This window comes from Crocuta crocuta, unplaced genomic scaffold (assembly GCF_008692635.1).
Source record: "Crocuta crocuta isolate KB4526 unplaced genomic scaffold, BGI_CrCroc_1.0 scaffold556, whole genome shotgun sequence".
Taxonomy (NCBI): Eukaryota; Metazoa; Chordata; class Mammalia; order Carnivora; family Hyaenidae; genus Crocuta; species Crocuta crocuta.
In genome coordinates this window covers 2,662,335-2,677,981 of record NW_027527436.1, presented here as the reverse complement: position 1 = coordinate 2,677,981, position 15,647 = coordinate 2,662,335, and the positions used below count along the sequence as shown (strand labels likewise).

The window sequence follows — 15,647 nt, the reverse complement described above, 5'->3', positions numbered from 1 at the left end:
CACTAAATTTTCTCTCTCAACTGTGATCCTTATCACAAGTTCTCCACCTACTTGTGATAGTTGCTACTGCTGTTTTAGTTTTGTGTTTCACAAAATTTACAAAACACTGGGCAAAGTTAGAAGTTCAGTATCAACAGAGGCTGTTCATTCAAGAAAAAAAAATTAGGATTCCTGCCTTTAAAGGAGCTCAAAACATAGTCAGCAGAAATGAAGGACACATTGGCCATGCAAGGGAGTGAGCACGGGGCACAGGAAATACGGTTTGTGGCATGGGTCAGAAGGGAGCCTGCTTTCCATCCTGTTCCACCTTCATTTTTACATGGTACTTGCTTTTTATTCTAGCAACAGCCAGAACCAGAGGCTTCACAAAGATATGATGCTATTGAAAGGAATGTAGTGCTATCTATTGTTGAAACTGTGAACTACCTCGGGCTGGTATTTTGCTCTGTGTCCAACAGATGTCAAGGATGTATTTTTCTGGAACATTCATATGTTTCATGGTGTCCTTCTACGCGGTTTGGGAACTATGGGATTATGACTATTACCTTTTCCACTTCCATAGAGGCCACTGGCAATAGTTTAGCAGTATCATCTGTAATTTGTTACCTTTTTTTTTTTTTCTTTGATGGAAAGTTGAGTTGGGAATCTGAGCATATAATTCCCAGAGTGAAGGAGAATTGAATTCAGAGAAGGTAGTTTGTTAGACCCTCTCTTATAATCTGCTTCCTTATTTTGTGTTTCACTTCTTTCCTATCAATATTTGTTTCATACTTTCAGAATTATAGTCATTCTCTTAGTAGGAGAGACAGTAGCAAAACAGGTATTAAATAGTTCTTCCTTTTCTATGCTTTACTAGTGGATGAAATTTCATTTGCCATAAACTTCTAACTATGAACTTAACTAAATTATATACACATATATATTTATATACCTATATTTATATTTAACTCTCCATAGCCTATTTGTGTTAAGTCTTCTTGACACTATTCACTTCTATGTTTATCCTTGGTTATTTATCCATCTTTTTATCCCTCATACTTTTTTCTTTATCTTTACTTATAGAGGCTTCTATAACTGACACTTTAAAAATATTTCATTGTAAAATGTATACAACATAAAATTGACCATATTAGCCAGTTTTAAATGCACAGTTCTCACTATAATCATCTGCAACCAACTCCATAACTCTCTACATCTTGTGGGAAACTGTGTGCCTATTAGACAATAATATCTCCCATTTGATCCCAGCCACTGGCAACCACAATTTTACTTTCTCTATATATAATTTTGAATTATCTAAGAACCTCCTATAAGTAAAATCACAAAATATTTGCCTTTTTGTATGTGGCTTATTTCAGTTAGCATATGTCCTCAAGGGTCCTCCATTTTGTAGCTTATCTTAGAATTCCCTTCCTTTTAAGTCTGAAGAATATTCCATTGTACACATATACCATACTTTGCTTATCCATTCATCTGTCAGTGGGCACATGGATTGCTTCCATGCTTTGGCTTATGTGAGCAATGCTGCTGTGAATATGGGTGTATAGCCATTTCTTCAACACTCTGCTTTCAATGTCTGCTTTCTGTTCTGTTGGGTATATAACCAGAAGCAGAATTCTGGATCATATGGTAAGTCTACTTTTAATTTTTTTGAGGAACTGCCATACTATTTTCCATACCAGCTTTACTATTTTAAATTCCCACTGACAGTGCACAACAGCTCAAATTTCTCTATCCTTGCCAACATTGTTATTTTGTATTTATCACAGCCATCTAATGTACATGAGATGCTATCTCATTGTAGTTCTGATATGCATTTCTCTAATGATTAGTGATATGGAGCATCTTTTCAGTTATTGGCCTTTTGTATATCTTCTTTGGAGAAAGCCTATTCAAGTTATTTGCCCAGTTTTTCATTGCGTTATTTGTCTTTATTACTAAGTTGCAATTGTTCTTTACATACTCTAGGCACATATCCTTTATTAGATACACAATTTACAAATGTTTTTCCCATTCTCTAGGTTTTCTTTTTACTCTCTTGATAGTGTCATTTGAAGCACAGGTATTTCAAAATTTGGCTCAGTTTAGTATATCCATTTTTTGTTATTATTTATACATTTGGTGTCATTTCTAGGAAACCATTGCCAAATCCAAGGTTAGGAAAATTACCCCTACGTTTGTTTATAATAGTCTTATAGTCTTTTAGCTTTTAGCTTTAGGTCTTTGATCCATTTTGAATTAATTTTTAGATATGTTATGAGTTAAGTCTCCAGTATCATTCATGTCAAATGTGGCTTTCCAGTGGTTCCTGCACTGTTTATTGAAAACACGATTTTTCCCTTGGTTCTCGTTAGTCTTGTTGAAAATTGGTTTATTATACTTTGTTGACTTTGTATATGTATTTTTGTGTTATTTTCTTACTAGTTGCTCTATGAATTAGAGTATGCATCTACATTTGCAGTCTACTTTTGGTGTCCTGATATGATGCTGGTAATATATAACAAATAAGCTCTTGATATAGCTTCTTTTCCTTCTGTATCTTTGAATTATCATACCCTGTGTATGGGTGTATATGTTGTTTATGTGTGTATGTGTATATATATATGTTGTATATATAGTGAACCCCACATTGCACTAATATAATCATAACTTTCTTTTAATAGTAATAGATTTTTAATAATGATTTGAGAGAAGAAAAGAGAATATAAATATATACATCAGAGATATACACAGAGTCTTTGATATTTATCCCATATTTACCCTTTCTGGTGTTCTTTCTACCTCCATGTGATTCAATTTATTTGCTCTCTGTGTCATTTCCTTTTAGCCTGATGGATTTCTTTAGTATTTCTTGTAGTGCTAGTCTACAAGAATTCTCTTGCTATTTTTTCAAATTATTTGTGAATACCTGTACCTCCCTTCCTCCCTCCCTCCCTCCCTCCCCTTCTTTCTTTCTTTCTTTCTTTCTTTCTTTCTTTCTTTCTTTCTTTCTTTCTTTCTTTCTTTCTTCCTTTCTTTCTTTCTTCCTTTCTTCCTTTCTTCCTTTCTTCCTTTCTTCCTTTCTTCCTTTCTTTTTCTTTCTTTCTTTCTTTCTTTCTTTCTTTCTTTCTTTCTTTCTTTCTTTCTTTCTTTCTTTCTTCTTCCTTCCTTCCTTTCTTCCTTTCTTTCTTTCTTTCTCCCTTCTTTCCCTCCTTTCTTCCTTCTTTTCTTTTCTTTTCTTTTCTTTTCTTTTCTTTTCTTTTCTTTTCTTTTCTTTCTTTCTTTCTTTCTTTCTTTCTTTCTTTCTTTCTTTCTTTCTTTCTTTCTTTCTTCCTTCCTTCCTTCCTTCCTTCCTTCCTTCCTTCCTTCCTTCCTTCCTCTTTCTTTCTTTCTTTCTTTCTTTCTTTCTTTCTTTCTTTCTTTCTTTCTTTCTTTCTTTCTTTCCTTCTTTCTATGGGTAGATTTTCTGGATTGAGTTCTTGGTAACAAGTATTCCTTTTACTTTTAGGACTGACTATAACTTCATTCTACTACTTTATTGCCTCTATTGTTTCTGTCAGCCTTTAATTGTATTTTTCTTCAACTGTAAATGAATTTTCTCTTAGTCTTTTAAAAGTTTTGTTTTCTTCTTTCAGCAATTTGACTGTGATATGTTTAGTATTAATCTCTTTGTACCCTACTTGCATTCATTGTACTATTTGGAAACGGAAATGTAGATAAATGCTTTCCATCAAATTTGGGAAGTTTGAGCCAATATTTCTTCAAATATTTTCTGCCACATTCTGTCTTCTCATTTTGGGGATCCCATGACACATATTTTGATGCATGGTACACGTGACATTTTCTCACAGGTCTCTGAAGATCTGTTCATGTTTGTTCTAATTTTTCATCTCCTTTCTGTGTATTGGCTAAATCATATTACTGTATCTTTACATTCTGCCTATTGCTTTATCTTCAAGTTCACTGATTCTTTCTCCTTTCCTTTCAAATCTGCCATTGAGTCCTTTTCAGAGAAGTTTCAAGTTTAGTTATTATATTGTTCAACTCTGGAATTTAGTGTTTTTATACATTCTGTTTCTCTATTAAAGCTTTCTTTTTACTGAGTTGTCATCGTCGTCGTCGTCATCATCATCATCATCATCATCACCATCAGTGTTTTCTTTAACTCTTAGTAGCTACTATAGAGTATTCTTTTCTACACTTAATATTGGGGCTCATTCACAGTCTGTTTCTCTCCATGGCCAATTTTATGAGTATAGTTTACAGTTTCTTTAAGTGTGTTGTAATTGTTTGTTGAAAACACTTAAGTTGTTTAGATTTTTTCTGGTAGTTTGCATAGACTTAAATCATGGGAAATTTTCTCCACTGCAGTGTACAGGTGTGTACAGGTGCTGATGTCTCTAACCAGTTTTTTTTTAAATTATTATTTAATTTTCACTCACAGCCTGGCTTCTTAGAGGTCACCGTTGTGTTTGAATCAGCCAAATGTTTGGGCATTGTTTGTGCTCAAATACTTCTAGACCATACAGCTTCTGTCAGTCAATGTGTGTTTGGTTTGGGGGATGTTTTCAGAGTCACAGCTAGTTCTCAGTTCTTTGGCCTCCACCTTTCACTGGCTCTCATGGTTTTCCTCTGTAGCTTCCTAGCTTCCTAGCCTGCTACAGACCTGTGGAGGGCTTCTCTCAGGTCTTCCATGGCTCTCTCCTACCTGAGGTCTCCTGGTATATTATCTGGTAAAGTCACCACTTAACCTCACTGAGAGCACATGCTCATCTAGCAAACCAGGAATTTCCCCTCTTGTTCCCAGTCAGCTGTGCCGTTTTTAGATGGCAAAGCTATGAATTTCTGCTGCCAACCCCATATCAAGTCAGTGCCCTATGGTACCAAAGCTACTGTTTATAGTCAGCCCTACTGGTAAAACTAACACCCCTAATTATGGAACTGGTACTATGGGAACAACCCCTCACAAAAGGGCCACAGACTCCTGCTGTTACTACTCAAAGCTCTCCTAGTTTTTCAAGAGTAAGTATACGCTCTTAACTTTTCGTTTGCCTGTGGTTGATTTAGAGTTCCCAGAAATGGTGATTTTGAATATTTCATTGAGTTTTAACACTTTGAGTCTAACCTCTTTTTATGGACATAATCAGAAGCACTTCTATCTCTTTTTATTTTTTAAATTTCTTATACTTTTTTAGATATTGTTTTATTTTTTAATTTCATCTACAGAATATATTTTAATATTGTTCTTAATAACCATCTTTTACTTGTTTTGCATTAATAGCACTAAGAGCTGGGTTCATGGCTACATCTTCCCTTGTGATTAGGTATTGCCACATCAATAAACTTTCGCCTGAAATGATTCGGGCAGAAGTAATGTGTGGGGGTCCTGGGTTATGCTTTCATAGGCACAGGGCATGCCCGCCATGTCTGTTTTTCCTTTTCTTTTTCCTGTTGACTTGGCTGTCATCAAGATGGGATCATTTACATAAGGACAACCCCTTAAGGATGGCAAGGTAAAAGGACAGAGGGGATCCAGACACCTGTTCTCATAGCCACAGTGTTTCAGCCTTTCATGGAAGAGGGACATACACATATTCATTTTATGTTCAAAATAATCCTGAGCAGTAGATAATCCTCCCCTTATTATAGATGAGGAAGGATTCAGAGAGTCTAGTCAAAATTTGACTATAATCATACAATTACCAAAGTGCCTAAGCCAAGATTAAAACTCATGACTCCCAAACAAATGGATGTAGTCACAATATTATACTATCCTTCCTTAAAAGAGAGCCTGGATGTGCAAAGATCCTGCTTGGCAATTTTGATAAATGAGTATGTGACCATTTTCTCAGAATTCTCTTTTAGCACACAGAAGGGTGAATTCAGGTTACCTCATGGGCAGGATTTCATAATATTATTTTTCCAAGTAGTAATGAACCATCAAAGCCTTCAGGTTTATGAACATTCTCATTTCAAGGTCAAATAGACACTCTACATCTATACTGTGAAGTTGGACAAGACTATGGTCAGAGATGGTCAGAATAAGCAATCGACTTTACATGTTTGAAAGAGCCGATTTGTGTATTTGTGTACGTGAATGTTGCTAAGGAAATTTTCAAGTAATGCAAATCATTTCCTATACCCTTTGACAGGGGATGGAAACATTTTTCTCCCAGTCGTCCCAAAAGTATTTCCCTGTCTTAGAAAATAGTCTGAAGGTCAGTTTTGATTGCTTTAACTCTGAAATCTGTTGTGTTCCTGATAGCATGCAGAGTTTTAGATGTAGTTAGTAATATACACTAAAAATATTCAATTGCCGTAGATTACAAGGCTCTTTGAGTGTGCCATAAATGAGACAGTTTGTGAATCTTTGTGGTTCCAAGGACAACAGGATGTAGAGGCCTAAATTAAAAATCACTGACAGATCAAATGCACTGTCAGTGTTCAAACAATCCAAATGACCGTATCAAATTTGACAAATTCCTGAATTCAAAAATATAAGATACTTTTTGAAAATCATTCTCTTTTCCTGGGCCACTGTGTCATTTTGAGATCAGTACTACTCTCTTCCTATATCTAACTAGGCATATGGACAGTTAGAGTTTTAATATAACAGTGCAAATTCCAAAGAAGGAAAAACAAGATAAAAGGAAAGAGTGAGAGTGTATCTAGTTTGAATATTTTTTCTTTAAAAATATAACATCAATATTATCTCCCTTAGGATTAGAGACATTGTCTTTAAGAAGCCTATGCATAATATATGGAGTTTCGTATGTTTCAAATTCAGTGCTCTTGAAATACTTTCTTAAAATGTTATTATTGGATTATACCATGTCTTTAAAGTGGAGTGTATCCCTCATGAATACTGATGAATTAGTAATAGCTCTTAGTTGAAAGTCTTTGCCTGGTATGCAGGGTAACTTCACTTTACTACTCCATACTTCACTCCCTCCCTACTCTATTCCACCAAGATTCTGTATGGTCTGTATCAGCAGGCTCCCTTACCCTCTGACTTCTGATTGGCTTTGGCTGCTCATAGGAGCCTGCCAGTCAGCTGGAGGGCTAGCAGAGAGAGAAATTGGAATATTTAATCCTCAGCTTCTTGTCTCATTTCAGGAGCAGTTTTGAATTAGTCTTAAGCTGGTTGTATCCTACCACGAGTAGCCACAGAACCTTTCAAGTGATGCTCTTCATTCAGCCCTTTCTGTTCCTGACTACTATGCCCCTTTAAGCTAGGGATTGTGTGGGGCACCTGACTGATTCAGTTGGTTAAGTGTCCTACTTTTGGCTCAGGTCATTATCTCATGGTTTGTGGGTGTGAGCCCTGTGTTGGGCTTTGTGCCAACACCTCAGAGCCTGGAGCCTGCTTTGCATTCTGTGTCTTCCTCTCTCTGCTCCTCCCCCACATGCATTCTGTCACTCTCTCTTTCAAAAATAAACATTAAAAAATACTAAAAACCTAGGGATTGTGTGTCAGGGAAAAAAGCTAACATAGTGGGTCTGACTGCTTATCTGTAGAAAAACCTGATTACAAAGTTAGCTTTTGTCTGGGATCTGGGGGTTCTCTCCATCCCCAGAACAGTTAGAATGGCTCACTGTCTCTTAAATCTTGTCTCTTAAATTCACTATCTCTTAAATTCTGTCTGATCCAACGGTTTATGCTTAACCCTGTTGTCCTTCTGGAAATCTAGAATTTGGGGATTATTCATGTTGACAGAGGCTGTCTACATAAACAGCCCCCAGTACAAACCCTAGGCACTGAGTTTCTAATGAGCTTTCCTAGTTGGCAACATTTCACATGTTTTCACAAAACATTAACATTGCTGGGGGGATTAGGCGTGTCCTGTGTGACTGGAATCTTGTGGTTGGTTCCCTTGGACTTACCCATGTGCCTTTCCCTTTGTTGATTATATTCTATCCTTTAGCTGTAGTAAATCTTAGCCACAGGTAGGACTTTATGATAAGTCTGGTGAGTCCTACTAGTGAGTCATTGAACCTGGGGGTTGTCTTGAGGACCTCTAACATGGATAGTAAAGGAGCTCTACTGTTATCACATGATTTTTTGAAATTTCTTGACAAAAATATTAATGGCTTTGAAGTAAGATAACACAGCAATCTGTACCTTTGATATCCTATTTAATGAAAAAGTCTGATTCAGATGTGCTTTTTTAAATGGATGGAGGATAATGCATTTTGTTAAGCCAGAAGGGGACAAATAAGCTGTTAGCTGATTGTCCTTAAAAAATAGTTAGGGGGTGCCTGGGTGGCTCTGTCAGTTAAGTGTCGAAATTCAGCTCAGGTCATGATCTCACGGCTCGTGGGTTTGAGCCCTGCTTTGGGTTCTGTGCTGACAGCTCAGAGCCTGGAGCCTGTTTCAGATTCTGTGTCTCCCTCTCTCTCTGCCCTTCCCCTGCTCATGCTCTGTCTCTCTCTGTCTCAAAATAAATAAACTATAAAAAATTAAAAAAATAATTAGATATTCTCTTTTTCCTTTACCTTTATGTATTCTGGAAGTGGGGAGACATTGAAAAAAATAAGGAGACTAAGGAAAATATAGAGTGATAGGAGACAGTGTTTTCATAGTGTTTACTTACATTATATAAAATATCACTAAATGTACACTATAGTATATACTTACATTGTATACACTATAGAATGTATACTTACATCATATACATTATAGAATGTATGCTTACATCATATACATTATAGAATGTATGCTTACATCATATACACTATAGAATGTATGCTTACATCATATACACTATAGAATGTATACTTACATTATATATTACTAAATATACACTAAAGTATAGTGTATAATTACATTATATGAAATATCATAAGATGAACGCTCTTATGTGCCTGATGGAAGCAATCATATTACCTGTAACAATCAATGCACCTCTAACAGGAGTGGGTATATTCACACAATGCATTCAAATTGTTTCTTGCTAATATTTAGACTATTTAACATCCATGTCATACATAGGTATTTGCATTACCAGCTATTATTCTTTCTTTTAGATTGTGCTCTGTGAGGCAGGATGAGGCATATGTGTTTAGGGGAATGGAAAAATTTCCTTGAAAAAGCTGAAAATTATGCCGCTTAAATTCCAAGTTTCAGCATAAATTATTTATGTCAACTTTCAAATTAAGTGGAAAATAAATGTTATGCATGCTTGGATAGTTTCTCAAAAAAGAAAGAGAGAGAGAATGGAGGGAGGGAGGAGGGAAGGAGGAAGGAAATCAGGAAAGAGGGAAGGAAGGAAGTACGGATGGACAGACAGACAGAAATGCTTAATATAAATTTTGTGGTTCGCCCCACCCCAACTATGTTTGTCAGCTGCATTGACCTACAAAATTGTTTTATGCTCATAGATAAAAAGCTTTGTTTTAGAGAACTCATGATGTGTACTCTCTGTTTATTAATGTCTTGGTAAACCACATGTTTTCTTGATAAAGTAATGCTGAATCAGAAAGACCTTTTTGTTAGATATCTTACTTCAGTTTACTTGTGTGCTTATTGATTGCCTTTGCTAATAAATGCTCTCTTCATTGTAATTTAGCTCCATCTCAACAACCTCCACCCAGAGGACAAGTTCAAAGTTCTTCTGCTATCAATCTCTCCTGGAGTCCACCTGATTCTCCAAATGCCCACTGGCTTACTTACAGTTTATTCAGGGATAGTTCTGAAGTCTACACAACTGAAGATCAATACCCATACAGTAAGTTTAAAGGTTTGATGATAGAAAGATATAATATTCTGAGAATTGATATATTAGTTAAGATCTTTGACACTGAGGATAATTGTTGTTGTGGTTTCCTGTGTCTAGCAGAGAATGTTTCAGGCAGAGACAGAATTACAAATCTCAGAAGCAGTCTCCTTGTAATCAAAACAATGCAATAAAAATGAGATGCTTCTTATCTGATAAGCCTTTAATGCTTATCAAATTCTCAAAGATGAAAAAAAATTACTCTATCCAGCATTGATAAGGATATGGAGTAGTTAGAACTTACATAAACTGCTGGAATATCTGTGTAAGTTCATTGGCACAATTTTTCATGTAGGATAAATGATTAAAATGTATGAAAAACATCCTCTTATATACCATTTGACTCAGCAAATTTACTTTAGGAAATTTATCTTAAATTAATAGTCATAAACGGATACAAAGTATGTTAAAACATACACTACTTGTAAGGAAAATATTGGAAATACTCAGGTATTCAAAAAACTTTCTATAAATTGTGGTAGATGGTAAAGTAGAATCCTGGTACCTTGTTAAGTGAATTTTAGGATGTGATTGCCTATAAAATGATACCTTAGTTTACATGTTAATGAATGGAAGATGTCTGTGACACATTGTGTGATGTAATAAAAGATATTATATATAATCTATGATTTATATTTTCATTAAAAATGTGTAGAAATACTGGAAGACTACAACAAACTGATCTATAGTGTTCTCTGGGCATAGTATTACAGAAAATTTATTAAATATTTCTATTATGTGGGTTCAGCTTTTAAAATTCTCAGGTTAGGGGCACCTGGGTGGCTCAGTCGGTTAAGCGTCCAACTTCGGCTCAGGTCATGATCTCATGGTTCGTGGGTTCAAGCCCCGCATTGGGCTCTGTGCTGACAGCTAGCTCAGAGCCTGAAGCCTGTCTTCGGATTCTGTGTCTCCCTCTCTCTCTCTGACCCCCTCTGCTCACGCTGTGTCTTTCTCTCTCAAAAGTAAATAAAACATTTAAAAATTTTTAAAAAATAAAATAAAAAAATAAAATTCTCAGGTAAAAACTAGACTTGAAAAAAGTGGAATCAGAGTACGAATGTTCATGCAAGCACTGTAGTTTTATGCATATGCTGCCATTTTCATAGAGATAGAATATAACATGAACTTAAATTGAAAAAGGCAGAATGTGAAGAAGCCATGAGGACTATCTTCGCATCTGTAATTTTTATGAGGATTTCAAAGGAGCTTATAGAAATCAAACTATTGGGACACATTGTCTTTTTAAAAAGATTTACTCAAAATGTTTTTACTTTAATTATTTTTAATTTTATTTGAGAGAGAGAGAGAGAAAGAGAGCAAGCAAGCAAGAGTGAGCATGAGCCAGAGGAGGATCAGAGAGAGAAGAGCATAGAAGATCCAAAGTGGGCTCTGCACTGTCAGGCTGACAGCAGCAAGCCTGATGTGGAACTCAAACCCATGAACCGTGATATTGTGCCCTGAGCCAAAGTTGGACACTCAACCAACCTAGCCACCTAGGTGCCCCTATGCAGATGCTTTAGATCCAGTTTCCCTAAAGCCAGAATGAACAGATAGAAATTTTTACATCCTTCAGCTCTGTCTTCTCTCATATTTTCCTCTAGTCATGTATAGTTACGAGCTAGTTTGAGAAACTAGTTAAAAAAGCCATTGGAACAGTGATTCTAATTCGTTCCCATTTTGTTCTCTTTGTTTATTGTCCAATTTCCCAAATTCTAGTTTAACTTGCTTACTTCATTAGACAAGTATGTAAAGCTCTGTAGGTGCCCTGAAGTTCCATAATCTTCCTTAAAATAGTTAGGAGGCTGCCTTGTTTTAACATAGTGATTGGCTCTAAAACTTCTGTACAGCATACACTACAGTAGGTCACATTTTGTACCTAATTCTGCCTGACAGACACCTACATGCCTGTGTCCAGCACTTTCTATTAATGCTAAATGTTTCTCCAGTACTCCAGCTCTTCTTTGAAGTTAATGGAAACTCTGAACTTCATGGTGCAGATTGCAAAGGGAAATGAACATCTGTCTACATCTGCCATGTTGGCAAAGCGTCCCAAAAACCTGCTACTAGAATGTTTATTTTCTTCCAAATATCAGCATGATCCAGGTGTCCTGAAACTTAAACTTTTGTGATAGGGGAAGAGAGAGTTATAAAAATATTGAAAGTAATTTTGAAGATGACAGTCCTAGGGGTTGGATTATTTCTGAAAATTGTGAATTAGGATCACCCTATTTTCCATATAGCTTACTTTCAACAATAGACTTCAACTTCAATTACACCCTTCAATTCAGTGGCATGTTTTCTATAGCAACATACTGTGATCTGTTTTATAGACCATTACATGATCGTATAACACTCTGGCTCTTTTTCATGATTGTACTAATATAGAATCCAAATAACAGTTTCTTACATAATAAATGTGTACTCATTCACTAATCAGACTTTTATATAATCCTATTAAATGAGGTATTATTTCCTAAAACCTTATTTTTCATTAAAAAAAAATGCCACTTCTGGCATTTCTTGACAATCACTATAATTAATGATGTGAAAATTATCTGCATGATGGCATTTGAACAGTAAGAACAATTGGTTAACGCTGTCAGAACTTGTATCGTTCTAATAATATCCTCATGTTTATTACTCTATTTCCAGTGTGTGGATAGCATGTGTAATATGAAAAGGAAACAGTACTTATATTCAGTCAGATGAACACAAATCTTTGGGTTAAATAAAGGCATTTGGAATTATAGGTGGAGAATCATTGAACTTTTCAAAGAAAATTAATAGTGTTGCCTTCTGAGAAAGTTTGATCATTTGGTTGAGACCATTATAGAATTCCTTGTTAGAATAAAAACTTTTCCTAGTTTCCTGATGCACTATGGGATTCTCTAGGACGGTTATTTCCAACCTAAGATCATGACACACTGATGTATTATTATCTTTAAAGGTTGCAAAGTATTTGTTATTAGTAATAGCACACTAATTAATTGTAGAATGATTTTAAAGTATCTGAATAATAAACTTTCCAAAAATAAGCAAAATTTACACCTTCACAAGCTTGTACATAACCAGCTTTCAGACCTAGAAGAGAAAGATCTAGAGGTCAGGTAAGCACATTGGGAATTGTACATAATCAGCACCTAATATTATCTCCCCTGTAGTGTCAATCTGGTTTGCTCATAGGCATTTTCCATGTCATAGGTGTGAAGAGAACAGCTATCATTGGAAACAATACTCATTTGATAGTGTTGCAGTTTTAGGGAGTGGCCAATAAATCATATGATGTTTTCCTAGTGGAATTTGGAACCTAAAGAAAACTAGACCTAGGCGTCAGTAAGGTGGAAATGAAAAATAAAAATAATCTTCATTACTGATAAAAGACAGATTGGAGAGTAGACCTTCCCTCCCGCAGGAAGACAGATTAGGAGAGAGAAAAATCAATGGGCTGATCTAAGCATGTTCTGTTTTCCCCCTTTCTTCCCAACTTCAGAGTTAAATCATTATTCATTTGGGATGCCATGAGTAGAGAAATAGCCCTTACATGTTTACTGTAAAATAAAAAAAATCCTTTCACAAAGAAACTAGATGAATACTTGCACAACTGACCATTGTTTGCATAGCCTAAAGAGGTTAATGTAGCTTGGAATTTCAGACAAGGATACATTTTATCCTTGATTTCATTTCTACTTTTCATATTGTTATCATTTGTTATTCCGTACTACATTGAGAGATCAATGTAACAAGTGGTAAGATGGTTCAGCTACTCTGAGAGAGACAAACAGAGAATATAGGGAGAGGATGAGGAAAAAAACCCAGAAGAGAGGATGACAAGTAACTGTTTGTATAAGGCTCTCAGTATTCTTTCCTAGAAAAATATTTGGAAAAATTATTCCTTCTGTTATTCAATGAAATTTTATTCATTGCTAACTCCTGGAAATATAAAGATGGAAGGAACAGTTCTCATTATTGAGAAGGAGGATAAGCAGTAAAACAAAATTATAGTATATATTAAATGTTTACTTAGAGTAGACTTGGAGTGCTAAGAAAGTACTGTAACCATGACTATGGTATCAGAGATAGAGACTGAGAACCATTAAAAGTTTTGCAGTCAGGAGGTGACGTAGGAGCTAGGTTAGCCAGGTACTGTAGTAGAGAAAGAATGACTTTCATGGAAAAAACTATAGGTGAAAAGGCATGAAGAGAAGTTGTTGGAGAAAATAAGGTTCATTCAGGAAACCTGAGCAGGTCCGGGTAGCTCTCACGGGTGGTGTGTTAGGACATACCCCAAGCCAGCGTATATACCAGCTGAGATCGTGCGTTAGTGCTGAGGGAAGACTTCTGAATGTTGCCCCAAATGTGCAGAAGTTTGTGGTAGGAGAACAGTTTTTCCAGCTCAGAGTTAAAGATAGAGATAATCCTTCTCCTAACTAAGGAGCGCAGCCTGCTTGAGATAAGTTCTTTAAACCTGTTATTTTATTGTTGTTATGACAGAATTAAGGAGAATTGTTTTTACCCTTTCAATTGCTTTTATTTAGTTAATACTGTATGTTTTTTATATAGTGTTTTTAATCAAATATATGCTGCCATCTTAATTCTGTCATTATTCAAATTACTAAATAGACAGCTCTTTTTTTTTTTTTTAATTTATTTCTAGGAGAGAGAGAGAGAGAGAGAGAGACAGCGTGAGCAGGGGAGGGTCAGAGAGAGAGGGAATCACAGACCGAAACAGGCTCCAGATTCTGAGCTGGCAGTCAGCACAGAGCCCGATGCGGGGCTCAAACCCACGAACCGCGAGATCATGACCCAAGTGAAAGTCAGACGCTTAACCGACTAAGCCACCCAGGCACCCCAATAGACTGCTCTTCTAAATTTTGATCTATTGGGATTATATTCCACTTCTCAAATGCTATAACCATCAAGTATGTGCTGAACTTTTTAATTATCATCAGGTTATATGTCTTCCAACTTCCAGTTTAAGCACATGCCAGTGTCTTGGAATATTTAGCATTGATATTTATTTTTGCTTTTTAGGTTTTGGCTTTTGACATGTTAAACAGAATATTTTCCATCATTTCCTAGCCTTCAATGATCTTTTTGTTTTCAAAAATTTTGACTATTTTAAACAGTCTCATGTGGGATATAGATAACTTTAATATATATTTATTGAATTTATTATTATGTGCCAAAATATATGTAATAGTACCTATAACATGGCTATGGTAGACAAATTCCCTAATCATTCAACTATGATAACAATACTATGTTATTAGCAACAAGTATGAAGTTCAGGTAATATATTAAAAACCAATGTAGTAGTTATTTAAATAATTGATAGAATAAAACTACTTAGCAGCTACTCTCAATATATAAGCACATTCTTCCAGTCCAGGAAATCACTTTTTTTGGAAAGATATAGTAAATCAATCATCAAATTCTTCTAATGGAGGATATCACATTTTCTAAAGAAGCCTAGTAAATTTTATGCATCAACTTTACTGATTGATTTAACAAATATTTATTGAGATTCCACTGTGTACTACAAACAGTGGCAAGTAAGGAAGACGTGATCTCGGCTTCCCAGAGTGTTAAGTCTAGTGTCAAAAAGAGACAATTTATCAAACTATTAAAATGTGAGAAGGGCATATGCACATTATGTGTATGTACTAGCACATATTAGTACATATATGTATTAATACTATATATAACATATAAAATTATAAATTTTAAAAAATTATAAAATATAAAGTTATATTCATAAACTATATCTTTATATTTATAAAGTTATAAAATATAAATTATACATATTATGTTTTAAATATATATAATTAACATACACACATACAAAGAGAGAGAAATGGGAGATTATGGTTAATTTTCTTTCTTTTATATCCA

At 35.2% G+C, this 15,647-nt stretch overlaps 1 protein-coding gene across 1 annotated transcript in view; it reads left to right on the top strand.

The window, feature by feature from the left end:
- The window catches only part of USH2A (usherin), a 717,315-nt gene that overhangs the window by 169,682 nt on the left and 531,986 nt on the right, over window positions 1-15,647 (top strand). Inside the window, exon 15 of the mRNA XM_077759473.1 lies at window positions 9,549-9,707. Coding sequence (XP_077615599.1) covers window positions 9,549-9,707 — 159 coding nt within the window. The remainder of the gene's footprint in view (window positions 1-9,548; window positions 9,708-15,647) is intronic.